This window comes from Acromyrmex echinatior, chromosome 9 (assembly GCF_024713525.1).
Source record: "Acromyrmex echinatior isolate Ae372 chromosome 9, ASM2471352v2, whole genome shotgun sequence".
Lineage (NCBI taxonomy): Eukaryota > Metazoa > Arthropoda > Insecta > Hymenoptera > Formicidae > Acromyrmex > Acromyrmex echinatior.
Window position 1 is genome coordinate 3,158,044 of NC_141860.1, and position 15,460 is coordinate 3,173,503.

Below are 15,460 nucleotides of genomic sequence, written 5' to 3' on the forward strand. Positions count from 1 at the left end.
CTTATCTACAGTTTGCCGACATTAAAAAGAAAAAATAATAATTTATTGAACACTGCTTTTCGAGAGAAATGGCTAAAGAAGAATTCAAACCTGAAGCCATTCAAATTTTGTTGTTCTCTGGATTGTTTCGATCCTCTTTCGCGATACGATCAACGAAAGCCACCCTATAAATCTTCACTAACGGCAATAACTTCTGTACACGAATGTCCAGTGACTAAAATGCAAATAAAATTTTCCACATCCCGACTTGCTCGGGAGAAAAAGAGACCGGCCAAAACAAGAATATCAGATGCAAGAGAACAGCAACAACCACTGAAGAACAGTAGATTAAATTATTTTCAGAGCAGGAAAAATAATCGCTTTATAAGGCAACATCTAGAAGATAAAATTGCATTAGCAAAGGATATTTTCTGGGCAAAAAAGAAAAGAATTTACAAGGAGGCAAGCAACAAGGCGATAAAAATAGCAAAGAAGAAAAGTAAGTCTCTTCTAACAGCAAAAATACAAAACTGGATTAAGAACAGATTTATTTGAATGCATTAATGAGCATTGGTGCATATTAGAACCATTGTACACTGATTAATCTAAGTGTAAAAGTGAAATGCAAATATTTTGAATTATAAAATATATATTTTACTTAATGACAAAATGTATAGAAGACTTCATGGTTTAACCAATTTTTAAATTTATATTAAACACACTTTTTTACGTCAATTTGTACAATGGCTTTAATATACTCAATGCGTCCGATCGCTTATTAATTAAATTAAATTTTTCAAATGTTTTAAGACTGTAGGATTACAAGATCAATATTTAACAAAATGTAATATAAATGAAATATGATTATTTAATTTTATTTTGTATAAATGCTTATATTATTTTAATATTAGATGAAATAATAAAAATAGTTAAGAGGAAAAAAAGGATTTAATTTAGAAAAAGTGTAATATAATTATTATATTAACGTTAAATTTGTAACTGTGTTTTAAAAAAAATTAATATATTAATAATATTATTTATTTTTTCAATAGGTCAGAAATACTTATTAAAACTGATGAATTATCCAAGATGGTACCAAGATTTTTCCCCGGATCAAGTATGAACGTAAAAATGAGTGATCTCATATACAAATTTTGTTTCGATAAATAAAGTTCAAAATTAAAATGTGATAAAAGTTTGTTTTCTTAAAATATTCTAGCTCAATTCATTTTCTCATTAAGTAAAATATTGTCTTTCAATCTTATAGCGTTTTTCATTTTGGCAGAATTAATGCGCACTCAGTGTACTTTAAAGACGTTATACAAAAATTAACGTAAAAATGTACGTTTATTAAAAATATAGAAATGAATTAAATCGCGAAATATTCAATACATTTTATTGTGCTATTTGATAAAATACACATTGAATATTTTATCAATTGAGATATCTCACTTTTACATTTAAATTAGAATAATATACAACTTTAATGTGTACTGAGTGCACACTAGTAATTAAGAGATTTTTTTCTAAAATAAAATTGTAGTAATTCTCTCTATGTATTATGAAATTAAGTTATATAAATTCATAGATGAAGCATTTAATGAAATTGGAAAATGTAATGCTCACCGATTACGAAGAGACAAAGACAAATGGCACGCAAACGACACTAATAGCTATTGGCATTACTTCAACGTTGTTTAAATTAAACCCGAGTACCATAAAAAAATTATATAAATCATGCAAATTGAATAGCGTCGATTTTCTACGAGAAATTTACAGAATCTTAACGGGAAATGATTTCTGTGAAGAAGGATATAGTATATTTCAGATTTTATTTCTATTTAAAACTTAAATTAAAGAATTAATAAATATAAAATTATTTAATTTCCAGAGAACATTTACAATTGCAATGAGAGAATAATATTGTCGGCCATTGCATTTTTAACATTGCCAGAAACAGTGAAGGAATTACATAAGAGATTGCCAGCAGTGACTATGCCAAGATTACCATCGAAACGTAATTTTATATTTCAAAATATTAAAAAGTTTAATCTCAACTATAATTGAATATTCATATTATTAGATACGATTATAATTATTACAAATTTACCAATATTATTTCATCAATTAATAATTATTTTATAATTATTTATTATTGTTAAACTAAATAAATATTATTAGTCTCACAACTATAATACATATTTTAGCAAAACTAACATATCTGGAGAGACGAAAAGATATCTGTCCTTATAAGGAAGAATTGTTTAAACGTCCCGATTGGGCTGGTTATCGAAATGCTTTGCAGGAATGGCGAAAACATTATAAATTAACTGCAATTCCGAAAATAATCCCACTGAATAATAAATATGGCCAGGTTTTTATTGATAATAGATCAGATGTTAAAAACCGAAGGAAAGATATTTCCACTGAACATCTCAAAGAAATCGGTACAAAGGAATTACAAAAAATTTCCTCAACTATGTATGATTGTCAGAAAGGTAAAAATGTTTAATAGATTAATTAAATATAGAATTGTAGTAAGTACGATTTTTAAGTATCTATACAATTAGCTATATTTAATGTATAGTTTAATAGTACTGTTACGTCCGTCGGTGGTAACAATTAAAATTGTATATGAAAATTGAAATTATGTTGCGACCGTCGTCAGATATAGGGATAAAGAGATAAATGATACGCGTGTGCGTGGATTGGGGATTGGAAGAGTGGCGAATTGTTTATAACAGTGAGAGAAGTACGATCAGAGTATAAATAACGAATCTCAGACCGAGCAATCCATAAAACCTACAAGTGCTAGCGTATCGCATGCTATAGGATTCTTAAAACATTCTTATAAGAATATTTCATTACTTAATTGAGTCGAAATATTGAAAATTAATATTGAAAATTAATCATTGATTCCTTTAAATATTAAAATTTGATACCTTTGAAAATTAAGATAATGTTAGAGCACATTAATTTCTTATTTGATAGGGATGTAGAGCGTTAATTGACTCGATTTTAGCATTCATGCTTTTGAGATTGAGAACAATTAATTGATTCGAACAGATTACATTCTTTGAGCAAGGAAATTTATAATTAATCCCAGCAATTCGAACCCTTTTCATCATTTCGCACCAATGGGGAATGGGAAAAGGAGTAGACCGAGAGAAAGAAACGAACAGAGCGTTAAATAATTTTCTGCTATATTTTTATTTACGATGTACTTATCCTGTCGGTTGATCTCCCTGGGAGAAATTAAATTCTTATAAAGTCTAGCTAGTCGCAACCGTCTGCGTGGTTTCCTCTTTTCGTCATTCTACAGAAAAGCAAGATTTAACTTATTGACGCAGCCATTAGCGAATTTTGACGAGTAACCGATGTAGATTTATTAATGCATACAAGAGACATACAAAGAGAAAGACTGAGCAGCTCCTTCAAACGTAGTCAGCCCTCTTGGAGAAAAAGAGAAAGACAAATAGCGAAAGTAAACGAAACCATATATACAGAGATTTTTATTTCTTGAGATATTCCAACCTTATAATCCTTTAACGAAGTATCCTGTTCCAAATAAAGATTCTGAAATTGCATCAAATTGAAATTGCAGATTTGAAAGATCGAATCAATTTTTTATTATTTAATATAGTTTCAGAGTTATTAACTGGTTTATTTCTCAGGCCTTTCGTTCTGGTCTTCCAAACTGCTCTTTTCCAGGACCCTGATTGGTCGAAGCCTCGCGAGAGACACAATTAGCTTTGCTTATACTTATTTCAGGCTTGTATAAAGTAATTACAACGATAAAAATAATGAACTGAATAGAAGTGTAAGGAATATGACACAGAATTACGAAATAATAAGCGTTCTTAATCTGTACCGATTTCGTGCTGAAATTCGAGCGACGAGCAACACACCCGTGATTGATGCGCGATAATCGACGTTCGTTTCGAGCGATTACAAGGATTGAACGATTACAAGGATTGAACTCAATCGAACTAATTTCTCAATTCCGGACAGTTATCTCTTTCGAGAATTTCATTGTTTAGCATCGGCACGCGTCACGTGCCTTGCGAGTGATTCGATTAGCTCGTGCGAACCAACGCACGCGTCACGCCAGTACGGCGTGATAAATAGCAATATGACTATACAAATGCTATCCCTTGATACATTTCCACACAAAATATTCACGCAAAATGTTCAAATTAACAATTTTTTTACATAAATGATGTAAAACAATAAATAGTAATAGGAAATATATAGTGTGATAAAACTAAAAATTTTTCTAATACGGACGTAACAGCACAATAATTAATTATATAAGATTTATCAAAGTACATAATCAATCAAGTAATCATATACATGTACAGATGTGCAAAAGTATTAGGCAATTATAGTTTCCTCGAAGATACTTTTATATTAAATTTTGTTTGCTGATGTTTTATTGAACTGTAGCGCTTTAAAGTAAGGCAAAAATATTGCAAAGATATTATTTTTCAATTTTATGTAACTTAGGAACAAAATAGTAGACACAAAAGATTCAAACGCAGATTTAAAGCCCTATTTCATATTTATGCTTTATGCTATGCAAAATATGTGGTCGAAGACCTCTCTGAGATTTCTTTTCGCCGAGATATTTAACTTTTCGTAAAATGCGAGAAAATTGTAAGTGCCTAATATTTTTGTACATATCTGTATCTGATAGTATTTGAGTAAAAAATTAATGAAAACCAATATTTAGCTATTTTTAGTAATTAATATCTCGTTAATCATTGTGATAATTACAAAATGGTAGAGGACTTTTCAATTCAGTTGAATCCGCTATCTACACAAAAGCGATTGATCAAAACTTACAGGACATCCTGTATGTATATATAATAAATATTGATAAACTTTTCAAAGCTACAGATTCCTCAAGAGAAAGAACTTTGGAATCGGCAAGTTTCAGTATTCTTCAAAATCCGGCAAAAGACAGTAAAAAAACTAATTTCAAGATTCTTAGCAAAAAGTCAGAAACCGTTGAATATAAAATTTATGGTATAAAATATAATGCAATATCTTATTGATTTTTCTTAATGAAAAATAGGAAAGTCATATTTGAAAAGATATAATAATTCTGAAGTTATAATATTAGAAAATTATACTATCAGAAAGCTTCATAATTTTCTTCAAATATTTGAAAAATTTTAGGTCCACCGAAACCGCCAGGAGCAGATATAAAATCTTGGCTGAGAAAGAAGGATCCTCATTATATGATAGCTGGAGTATCCACCGAAAATGATTATCCTATAACTTACGAGATCGCAGGCGTTGCCAATGTGACACCCATCAACAGCGACGAAAAATTCTTCGCGACGCTGAAACTCGACGACTACACCAAAAAGGTTTTTCCCAGTGGCAGAGAAAATCTGTCAATAAGTTGGCAAGAGTGGCTGCAAAACGCCGATGAAAGCTATAAACAATTAGAGGAAAAAACTGATGAGATAATGAAGAGTGTGCAGGCAATTATGAAATCGATGCTTCCTGCACCCTTTTGCGATAGTTGCTGTTCCTGCCGACAGACTAGAAAATTTGAAGAACAATTGCAACAAAGCAAGGCATTAATTGATGGAGAGAAAAATATGTGAGAAATTATTACTAAGGCTAAATTTAAACAAAATTATGTAGATAACTTAAATGGTTGTTTAAATTGTCTAATCTATAATGTTTATTTTATAATTTGTCTTTTACGGTCAGTTAATTAAATAGATTACGACAATTAGCAATTTTAATATTAATTTCGAAATTTTCAAAAATGTGGATGTTTTCATCTTTGAATTTTGACATCCTCTGATTCCAATTATAGAATTTTGGATTCTAGAATCCTTAAAATCTGCGGTTTCTAAATTTTAATTTTTTTTTATTCTGTAACTTACGAGATTGCAGGCGTGGCCAATGAGATCCAGCAAGATTGATACATTTTATAATCTTATAATCCTTTTAAAATTTCTCTTCAAGGCTTAAAAAATTATAGAATTTTTAAAATTAATATTTTAAAAACTCAGTGATGCAATGATCATACATATAAGAATATGTTATTTTTAACAGACATATCATAGATTCGATGCAATCTTCAGGAGAAAATCCAACAGAATTGCCGATTAATCAGGTTCCTGAGGATGAGATTAGAACAGACATAATTCAGCCTATTAAAAATGTTCCACCTTGTTCATGTGTTCATTCTATTCAACAAATGGCTAATAAGGATATTAGTCTATCTATAAGCAAGGAAAACATTCCTTGGACGAAAGAAGGATTGTGTCCCGGAATGAAGTATAGACCAAAAGAACCAGGTGCATATTCTTGCAAGATGTATCCTGAAGATAAATTCTGCAGGTATCCTTTCGTGAAAGAAATGACAAAGATGGAAAGAAAAAAAATAGAAAACCAAAAAGAAAAAGAAGAAGAAGCGAAAGAAAAGACAAAATTCATTGAAGCGATTAAGGAAAAGGGAGATAAATTTATTTCTAATCCTGATTATCCTGCTTATAACAATCCCTCCGATATATTAGAAACTGCGCCTCCAGCAAAAATAATTAAAACAGATTATGAAACGACCTCGAAGTTGACATCTTCAGAAGGGCCTACAACTTCTTTGCCATTAAACGTGCAAGAGAAGCAAAATGACATCTTCTCGAAGAAAATAAAAAATGATATTTTAACCAAGAAAATTAATACAAAAACCTCCTTAAAATCACCAAAAAATGTTCAAAAAGGAATGAACAAAAGAAAAAAGGAAATACAAAATATAAAAAATGAAAAAACAGAACCAATACCTTTAAAGAAAATTATATTTAATAAAAAAGATACAAAACTGTTGAATACAATTTCCGGATCGACAATATCCAAAACGGAAAAGAAGCAACAAACAAAATCATCATTACATAATCCAATTAAGCAATCTAACAAAATTAGTAAGCTAACTAAACATGATTTTGTGAAGAAAAATAGAGAGAAAAATATAGTAAATGAAACTAAGAAAATTGAAAACAAACAAGAAATGGCGCGGTTAAAGAATATGTTCAAATCTTCCGGGACTTTAGGATATATCCAACCAGCGGTTCTTTCAGAAGAATTATTGGCAATTAGTCAACGTATTCCAGAAAAGAAAACTGAAAAGATAGATGACGAAGAAGAGACACGTGGAACCAAAAAGGAACCTTGCTGTTGGAGAACGAAGTCGGAGCAGGAACTTCCAGCGAAAAAGACTGTGGCCTATCTCTGCGAGCCGGATTATCCTCTAGAGACAATGGCAGTACGTCCTGGAGGACAACTTTGCCAATGTAGGGAAAATAGAAACAAAAAAAAGATCCTTACGTATAATATAAGTGGTTTGGTTGAAAGAAAAACTATCAGAAAGAAATTAAACGAAGAGGATAGAATAATTGACGGTATCCTTTATGTTACGCCACCCATTAGTCCCCGAAGAAGTGACGAATATATTCCAGAATATGATCTTTTCAAATCGCCATACGACATGTGTGTTAGCGAAGCTGTGGATAACAGGTTGAAGCTATTAGAAAAGTATTCCGGACCCAAAAGTTTGATAGAAAAACTACGGAAAAAACCAAAATCATGCAATTGTTGTAATGATGTCGTCATCAAAGAAGATTACCTCATCGATCAAAAGAAAGATTTTGAAGAGACTAGAAAAAAGTTTATGGAATCCAAATCACCGGAAGAAAGATGGAAGACAGCTTTGAAGGATACAGCACTGACAGATTATTTTACACGGCGCGACAATACATCTGGACCTTGCTGGACGACTTGCAAGAAAATTGCTCGGAGTTACAGGTTAGTAAAAAAAACATTAGCTTAACAAAATCATAATTATTAAAGTTATTAAATATTTCATTATATTAATCGTACTAATACTTCAATGTTCAGGATGCAGCATTAAATTGAGTAATTAGTAATTTTGACTTGTTTTAATAAAAACAAGTAATTTAATATTTAATTTTCAATATATCATTTAAACATAATTAATATCAGCGACTTTGTATATTATAAAATATATAAATTATTGTAGACCTTGTCGATTGAAGGTAGTAAAGCCTGTGTGTGAATGTAAATATGAAAGAAAAATTGTGGAGCGAAATGAAGAAAGAATGGAATGGAAGACACGTCAACAAAGATTGAAGAATTTGAAGAAGCAATCTTTCGTACATATTGTCGGTATCTCAAGACCAGTGATAGAGGATAAGATTATTATACCAGATGTGAAGAAAATCCCACGGGAAGACGAGAAAGATGACGTTGAGTATTGTATATCAGATGTGACAGAAGACGTTTTTATGTCGCCACCTCAGAAAATAATTGACGGTCTGAAAATGTCTTCGCCCTTCCAAACACCCTCATCCAGTGTAGAAGATATTTTACGAACTACTGTTTTGCGACATTTGTCGCCCACGAATATTCCATCATGTCCGTTGTCGAGGAAGGACGCCGTCTTAAAAGAAGAAATGGAGCATACAAAGAAAGAAGACGAAGCATTAAAGATTATTTATAAGTATAAGGACAAACAAGATACATCTTATTTAATGATTCATAATTACCAAGATGAATTGATTAAAAAAGTTGATAAGAGAATACTTAATAAGGAAAATCATATAAATATAAAGAAGAAAACATCTAAAGAAATAGAAGGATTACAATCATTGAATAAGAAGACTGACAGCAAAATAGAACATCGAAGAGGCGTACCATATAAAGAAACTACTGGCAAAATAATTCATAAAAATAAATATTCCAAGGAAATTATTAACGAAATCGATCAGCAAAATGTATCACACAAACAAATCGAAAAAACAGAAGAAAAGATTGACGATAAGAGTCATCGGATGAGCGGCGGTGGCGATAAGAAATATAAAAAGTTTGATCAACTTATAGCGATTATGAAGGTATTTTTGTGAATCTTTTTAATTTAATGACTAATTATCTCACAATATATTAATATTAATTACGTTATTTATGAATAAATATAATAGAGGAAAGCTCCCTATTATGAGATAGACGCCTAATATGAGATAATGGCGTTTCAGCTGAACTAATGAACGCTATCTGTTGGTTCCACCACGGATTTATTGCTTTTGAATTAAAAACTATTTAGTGTAAAATTCATTAAATTAAATCATGCCTGTAGTCATTGTAAAAAAAAATTTTAGAATTTGAATGTCTTCAAGTTTCATTGAAATGAACCTTTAAATCTTGTTTATTATTTAACAAGAGTTAAATATTTGGCAATAAATTTTTCATGTAGTGATAAAGTAAAACAGTATTAATAAAAAAATACGAGATATGTTGAATTGCTTAATTACAGAAGTTAGATTTGATGACCATAAAATCGTAAAGTGGAAATCGTAATATAAGATGAGTATTTCTAATATGAAATAACCTATGCTCTTATATCATAAGAAAATGCTGAAAATCATTGCTAAAATATAAATATTATTTTACAATAATAAAAAAGACAACCGGAATGAACGTCGAATGCCTATTTCTGCGATGCTTGGTTCCAACTATCTGAAGACGAGTCCTATACTGTTAGAAATATAACTACGAGCTTCCTTTACATGTAAATGAAGCTCGTGGTTATAAACAAATTAAGTAATGAATAATTTAACTGAAAATTAAGTTGCAGTAGTTACTTAAATGTAATGAACGTGTACTAAATTTATGAAATTTAACCTTTCATTGACACACCTCTTTTTTTGATCGCTTTTTGACACACTGGATGGCTCACACCCAGAGCAATATTTAAACAACTGACATTCTTATTTAAAAAATCCAATCAATATGGAAAAAATTATGAGTCAATTTCAAGGTCTGTAGAATATATTCAAATAGTTTTTTATTCAAATTTCATTACAGTTTTTGTGAAAAAAATTCTTGAATTCAATGAATAAAAAAAAATGAGTAAAATCTTTGAAAAATTGTAATTTTTAAAAAATTCAATATTAAAAGTTAAAAATTTACAGAATTGTTGTTCAGATATGACACTTTGAAAAAAAAAAGTTTATAAGTTGATTTTGAATAAAAGGTATTTATTTTGCATATTGAATGCAGGCTATTTTAGAAATTAAAAAAAACAGAGATTTTTTTATAAACAGTGTATTTTTGTTCTACAAAATAAAAGAAAATTGAGTTTCAGAAAGTTAAAATAATTTTGTGAGTGATTCACACTCAGTATATCAATCAAAGGTTAATGTACTTTTAATAAAATTTTATGAAAAGTACATTAAATTTCATAAATTTTCAAAAAATACATTAAATTTTATGTACATGTATACAAATATACTTTTTAATTATAAATACATTAAATTTAATGTAATGTCATGAAGTTCAAATTGTGTAACTTAAAAATTAATGAAATTTAAGAACATTTCTAACAGTGTAGGTACAATTCATCGCATGCTTATTTTACGCGCACTGGCTGTTTGTTTGTATTTTAGAAATATTAAATAAAATTGCACAATACTGATGTACTTTACCTTTTATTATCAATTTCTCGGGGCATCCCGTATTAGGAGCATAATTTTTTGACTTACGATTTTTTTAATTTGCTCACTTTTTATATTTCTTTAGTTAAAAAAAAATAGAATTTGAATTAAGTTTTACATTATCTTGAGGGGTAACACCTATGTAAATTTTCAAAAAAAAGATTTTTTTCTATTAAAATAGACTTTAGAGTCTTAAAAATGAAGTACAAATGGTTTTATGACGATGATTTTTTTCGAAAGTTATAGACTCTCGCGTCAAGTGCTTCACAATACTGTTGGTCGAACGGACCACCCACTCGGTACACCAAAATGTTCAAGACTCGTAGGGTCCGAATATTTCTATGTTTTTGTCTGCGATGATTCTGAATTGTTCTATTAGAACACAGATGACGAGATACTCTACTACATTCAAATATATTAATATAATCGTCAGTATAGCTGTTGAGACAACACCGATCGCATTTTAAACTCGTTTTTCTCAAAATAGTATTTTTTAAGTTAGCTAGCAGCCGAACTCAAACAATTTTTAACCAGTTTGCTTCAAATTTTAACTATTTAAGAAATTACATTTTCTAAAAAAATACGTAAGATTTTTTTGATAAATAATAGTCATTCTCAGTGTAAAGAAATTAAACGCAAATTTGTCAAAATTAATAAAACGATTAAATGCAAATTATACAATTTATAGTTACGCAAAAAGTTGGTAGTATTTTTTCATTTTTTAATTTTTATAGTCTATTCTATTAATTTGATAACAGAATGTGTGTTAGTACATTTTTATTTAATGACTCATTATGTTCAATATTTTTATTATTATGGACTTATTGCGACTATTATAATGGAAGAATATAATCGATAATATTACCGGAACGAAAAGCATTGCATTGTTGCGGAAGATAGATATAAAGAAATACAATTTTTTGCGTAACTAAAATAATAACTTGTATAATTTATATTTAACCGTTAATTAATTTTATTAATTTGTATAACTTGCGTTTAATTTCTTTACACTGAGGATGACCTAATAATAGAAGATCAAAACGTATGTTCTAAGAATTTGAAATACATAAAAATCTGGCTTGTAGTCCCTTCTTGTTATTTATTTTTTAAATACATTTTCAAAAATATATTTTCACGGCATATTTTTGTAGATATTTAAGTAAAGAAAATAAAAAAATTTGTTTTTTGTTAAAGAACCAAACATTACAACACTTATGCTGCTAGCCGCGGAATACCGTGCCAATTGTCTCCTTTACGCTGCTGCAGATCCGCTATTTTGATAAATAAAATTTTGAAAAAATTATTTTTTGCACTTTTTTATGTGCTCAATAAAGTTTTAAAATTCATTTTTTAATAACACGATTCATTAAACCAAAAAAAATTCCCAAAAATAGACCTTATTTACAACCGGTTACATACGTGTTACTCCTTAAAGCTTATTAAATTCCCTTCATAAATGACCTATTATTTTTTTTAATTTTGCCTTCTAGCATTTATTCAAAATGAACTCGGTATCTCATAATAGAGACCTTTCCTCTATCAATATTGAATATAGATATATAAAATATTAGGTCGAATTGAAGAAAATGGCTGCAGAAGGTTATATATTCGCCAAGTTACCGAAATGTTATCTAATGCCGCAGCTTCAGGATTGGGTCATGTACAGGCAGGGTGTTGTTTTCTCGGAAACAGACAAAAGTATAACTTTGATAGCAGAACTAATCGTTTTTTATTTTTAATCAATTTTTTAACTTCCAATTTATTTTTTATTTACTTAATTTTTTTCCTTATTAGAAAATTTGATGCGAGAGACCCGTATCATGTGGGACGTAACAAGTAGAAAAATGGTTATGGAATTCGAGAAACCATCATTGCACATGACGAGACATCAGTTGAAGAGATTGACCTTCGATCAAGCCGAGAGACTCAAGAAAAAGGTAGATTATCAAATTGTCATTATTTGCAAATTTAAATACAAAAGTCACATATATACATTAAATCTGTAACGTATCTTGATTTTAAATTTTTTTTCTTTTATATCTTTAATAGGTCACTATCGATATTAATTTCTTAAACATTTAAATTTTAAAGTAATTCTTTATATTTTATTTTAAAATAATTAATTATTATAATATGTATTTCTCTCAAGATTGAAAAGATTAAAGAGATATTCTACAGTGAAGTACGTAAGGCACGCGTTTCTTATACTCGTATGTTGTGGAGTACTATGAAACATGGAAAATTCCCTTCTGCGTCGTTCAAAAGAACTTTTTTCACGTATATGGCTGGCAAAGAAGCCGATGGACATGTTTATAAACCATGGTTGCCTTGCGAAATACATAAACAAGGTCTTAATTTTTCTTGCCTATAATTGTTGATTAATTTACAGTTATCAGTTGTTCAATATAATTTAGTTAAATATTGACAATATTTAAAATTTTTTAATAGTATATTTATTACAGCGATAAAAAAATATTACTTATGTAAATAATAATAAATTCATTAAGTAATGAACTTATATATTTAACTATATAATATTATTAATTGTTCTTAAAAATTATTTTTATATATTTCTAAATAATTGAATGAGAATGAGGATAAGGAAAAGAGAGAGATCCGATTCACATCTCTAATAAAATGAATATCTCATATCATCAATTAAAAATAAACCATATTTAAAATATAACTCATATTTTATAATTAGTTGTAGTAATATGTATGCCTAAATAAAGATAAATATATAAATATTAAATATAAATTATTTATACTTATCACTGCTTTTATTTTGCTCATCGTATTCATTATGACACAATTTGTTTTCAGTGTCAACACCTTCAATTACATTTATTGCTTAAATTTACTGCGTAAATTTTTCGAATTCTTCTAGATTGGATTCGGTCATATTTCAAAGAAATTTATTTAAAATATATTATATTTTAAATAAAAAAAAAATTGAAAAGTTATTTAGTATTTATTATTTTAAGTAACTTCTTCTGACCTATTTCCTATTTAATGTTTTAAATAAGTTTTTAAATAAGTTTTTGGAACTTATTTTATATTTGTTATTTTAAATATAAGTTGTATCAGTTTTTTATCGATTTATTTTAAATAATTTTCTGAAATCTATTTTATATTTTTTATTTTAAATAAATTGTATCTTATATTGTTATCGATCCGGTAAAAGTGACGGTGAGTAATTATATATATATATATATATATATATATATATATATATATATGTAATTACTCACCGTCACTTTTAATTAAAACTAAATTTAATAGGCTATTTCAATTGAACATCATTCAATAGTCATAGATAATTGATTTAAGCAAATTCAATTAAAACTTTCTGATTGACGAATTATTCAGGTGGAATTAATTAGAAGACGTCTAATTGACAAATGAAACGATCGAATTCATTAAATATCATTCAATTGACGATTGTTTTAAGTAGAGAAGACCGGAGCAAGTTGTTACAGTTAGTTGCCTCAGATGGTAGTACATTTTTTATTGAATTTTTATATGTAATTCTTGAGATGAGAGAGAAGGGAAACAGAAAGGAAGGAGAATGTCATGTAACTGAACGTTTAAGTCGATAACTACATGTATTACAGTTAACGAGGAAAATACGATCAACGCGATTAATACAGTAGAAGTATTTTTGACACACAGTTAGTCAGTGCAAGAGTACCAAGTCATTAGGCTTGGCGGGTATATTATACAGATTATGTTAATTTACGATAATAGACTGGACTAGAATGTAAGACTAGTGAGTTTAAAATAGATAGTTTCTATATTCGTTGTAAGTTATTAAAGTTTATTTAATATAATGGAATAGATATGGATTATATATAATATATAATGTAATATAATAGTATATAATGTATATGTTATGTTTGTATGGATTGTAAGGAATGTAAACTGGAAGCCAAATCCTAAACCGGGAAAATATTGCAATTTTGGATGAGAAACCTCAGTACAGAAAGAGATTGGTGTCAGAGATTATTACATATCAGGAGACAGAAACGTGGCCTCAACCTGCAGACTTGGAGGGGCTTCCCAAGGCCTACTTTCCAATTGTAGATGGACTATAAATATCAAAGCGTTGTTATTGCCAGCTAATCAGTGTACATTCTTTGTTACATTAAGATTAAATTATTAAAGATTCAGTTTTGATTTTGATGTCCGTTTGGACTATAATTAATATCAGAGTTTTTTTCCCTTCTTTTTTATTTTTCTTTGCGATTAACGTTTTAGATGTATTAAAAATTATTATTAATTTTAACATATAATTGTCACTGATTCGCTGAATGGTCAAAGATTGATTTTTGACTAAACCGATAAAATTTAAGTTTGCGATATGATGAATTTTTGTTTTAGTGAGCTTAGTGAGCTACCTTCTATTATTTTACAATAAAATCGTTTTTAAAAAGTTATTTGGTAGCCGTACTTATTTTGCAATAAAATCTTCAAAAATTGCTAATTCTGAAAAAATTATAACTTAAGTTTGAATAAAAATCATAAATTTATTATTGATATGCTAAATATAATTATAAGAATTAGAGAATGGAAAACTGCAATGTATTCTGGTATTACACTGTGAAACTAAACTGCGTTCCAACAAGTACTTTACACAGTGGAACACAATGTAACGTCTCTGTGTCCTACCTGGAAAACAGCCAGTGTGAATCCTACATTTCAAGTATGTTAGGTTCATTCGGAGCGACTCTGAACAGCTCTCGAGAGACAAATGTCCGGATCCGTGAACGCTCGCTGCTATTGGCTTATTTAGATCATCCAATAGCAGCGAGCGTTCATGGATCTGCTCCGCAACAGTTGAATGCTGAATGTGAGTTATCTGTTAAGGCACAACAGGCCTGCTTAAATACAACAGGCACAAGCAATAGGCACAGGGAATAATGAGCCATCCAATCAGAACTCTGGTGTGTAAG

General features: G+C 29.0%; 1 protein-coding gene and 1 long non-coding RNA gene across 2 annotated transcripts; one reads left to right on the forward strand and one right to left on the reverse strand.

Moving 5' to 3' along the window:
• On the forward strand, nucleotides 1-13,410 carry LOC105151234 (uncharacterized; the record flags this gene model as incomplete). The annotated part of the gene is made up of 12 exons (XM_087409688.1): nucleotides 1-478; nucleotides 1,032-1,096; nucleotides 1,568-1,796; nucleotides 1,871-1,996; nucleotides 2,187-2,477; nucleotides 4,879-5,007; nucleotides 5,161-5,593; nucleotides 6,058-7,803; nucleotides 8,039-8,909; nucleotides 12,080-12,206; nucleotides 12,303-12,445; nucleotides 12,658-13,410. Coding segments are annotated over 12 exons (4,860 nt in total), but the record flags the coding sequence as incomplete, so codon positions are not given.
• Nucleotides 2,498-3,843, reverse strand: LOC147908508 (uncharacterized). Its single transcript, XR_015546112.1, has 3 exons — nucleotides 3,639-3,843; nucleotides 3,390-3,555; nucleotides 2,498-3,295 (listed from the first exon to the last, which is right to left on the reverse strand). It is a non-coding gene; the product is annotated as an uncharacterized LOC147908508 (long non-coding RNA).
• Nucleotides 13,411-15,460: the final 2,050 nt, after the last annotated feature.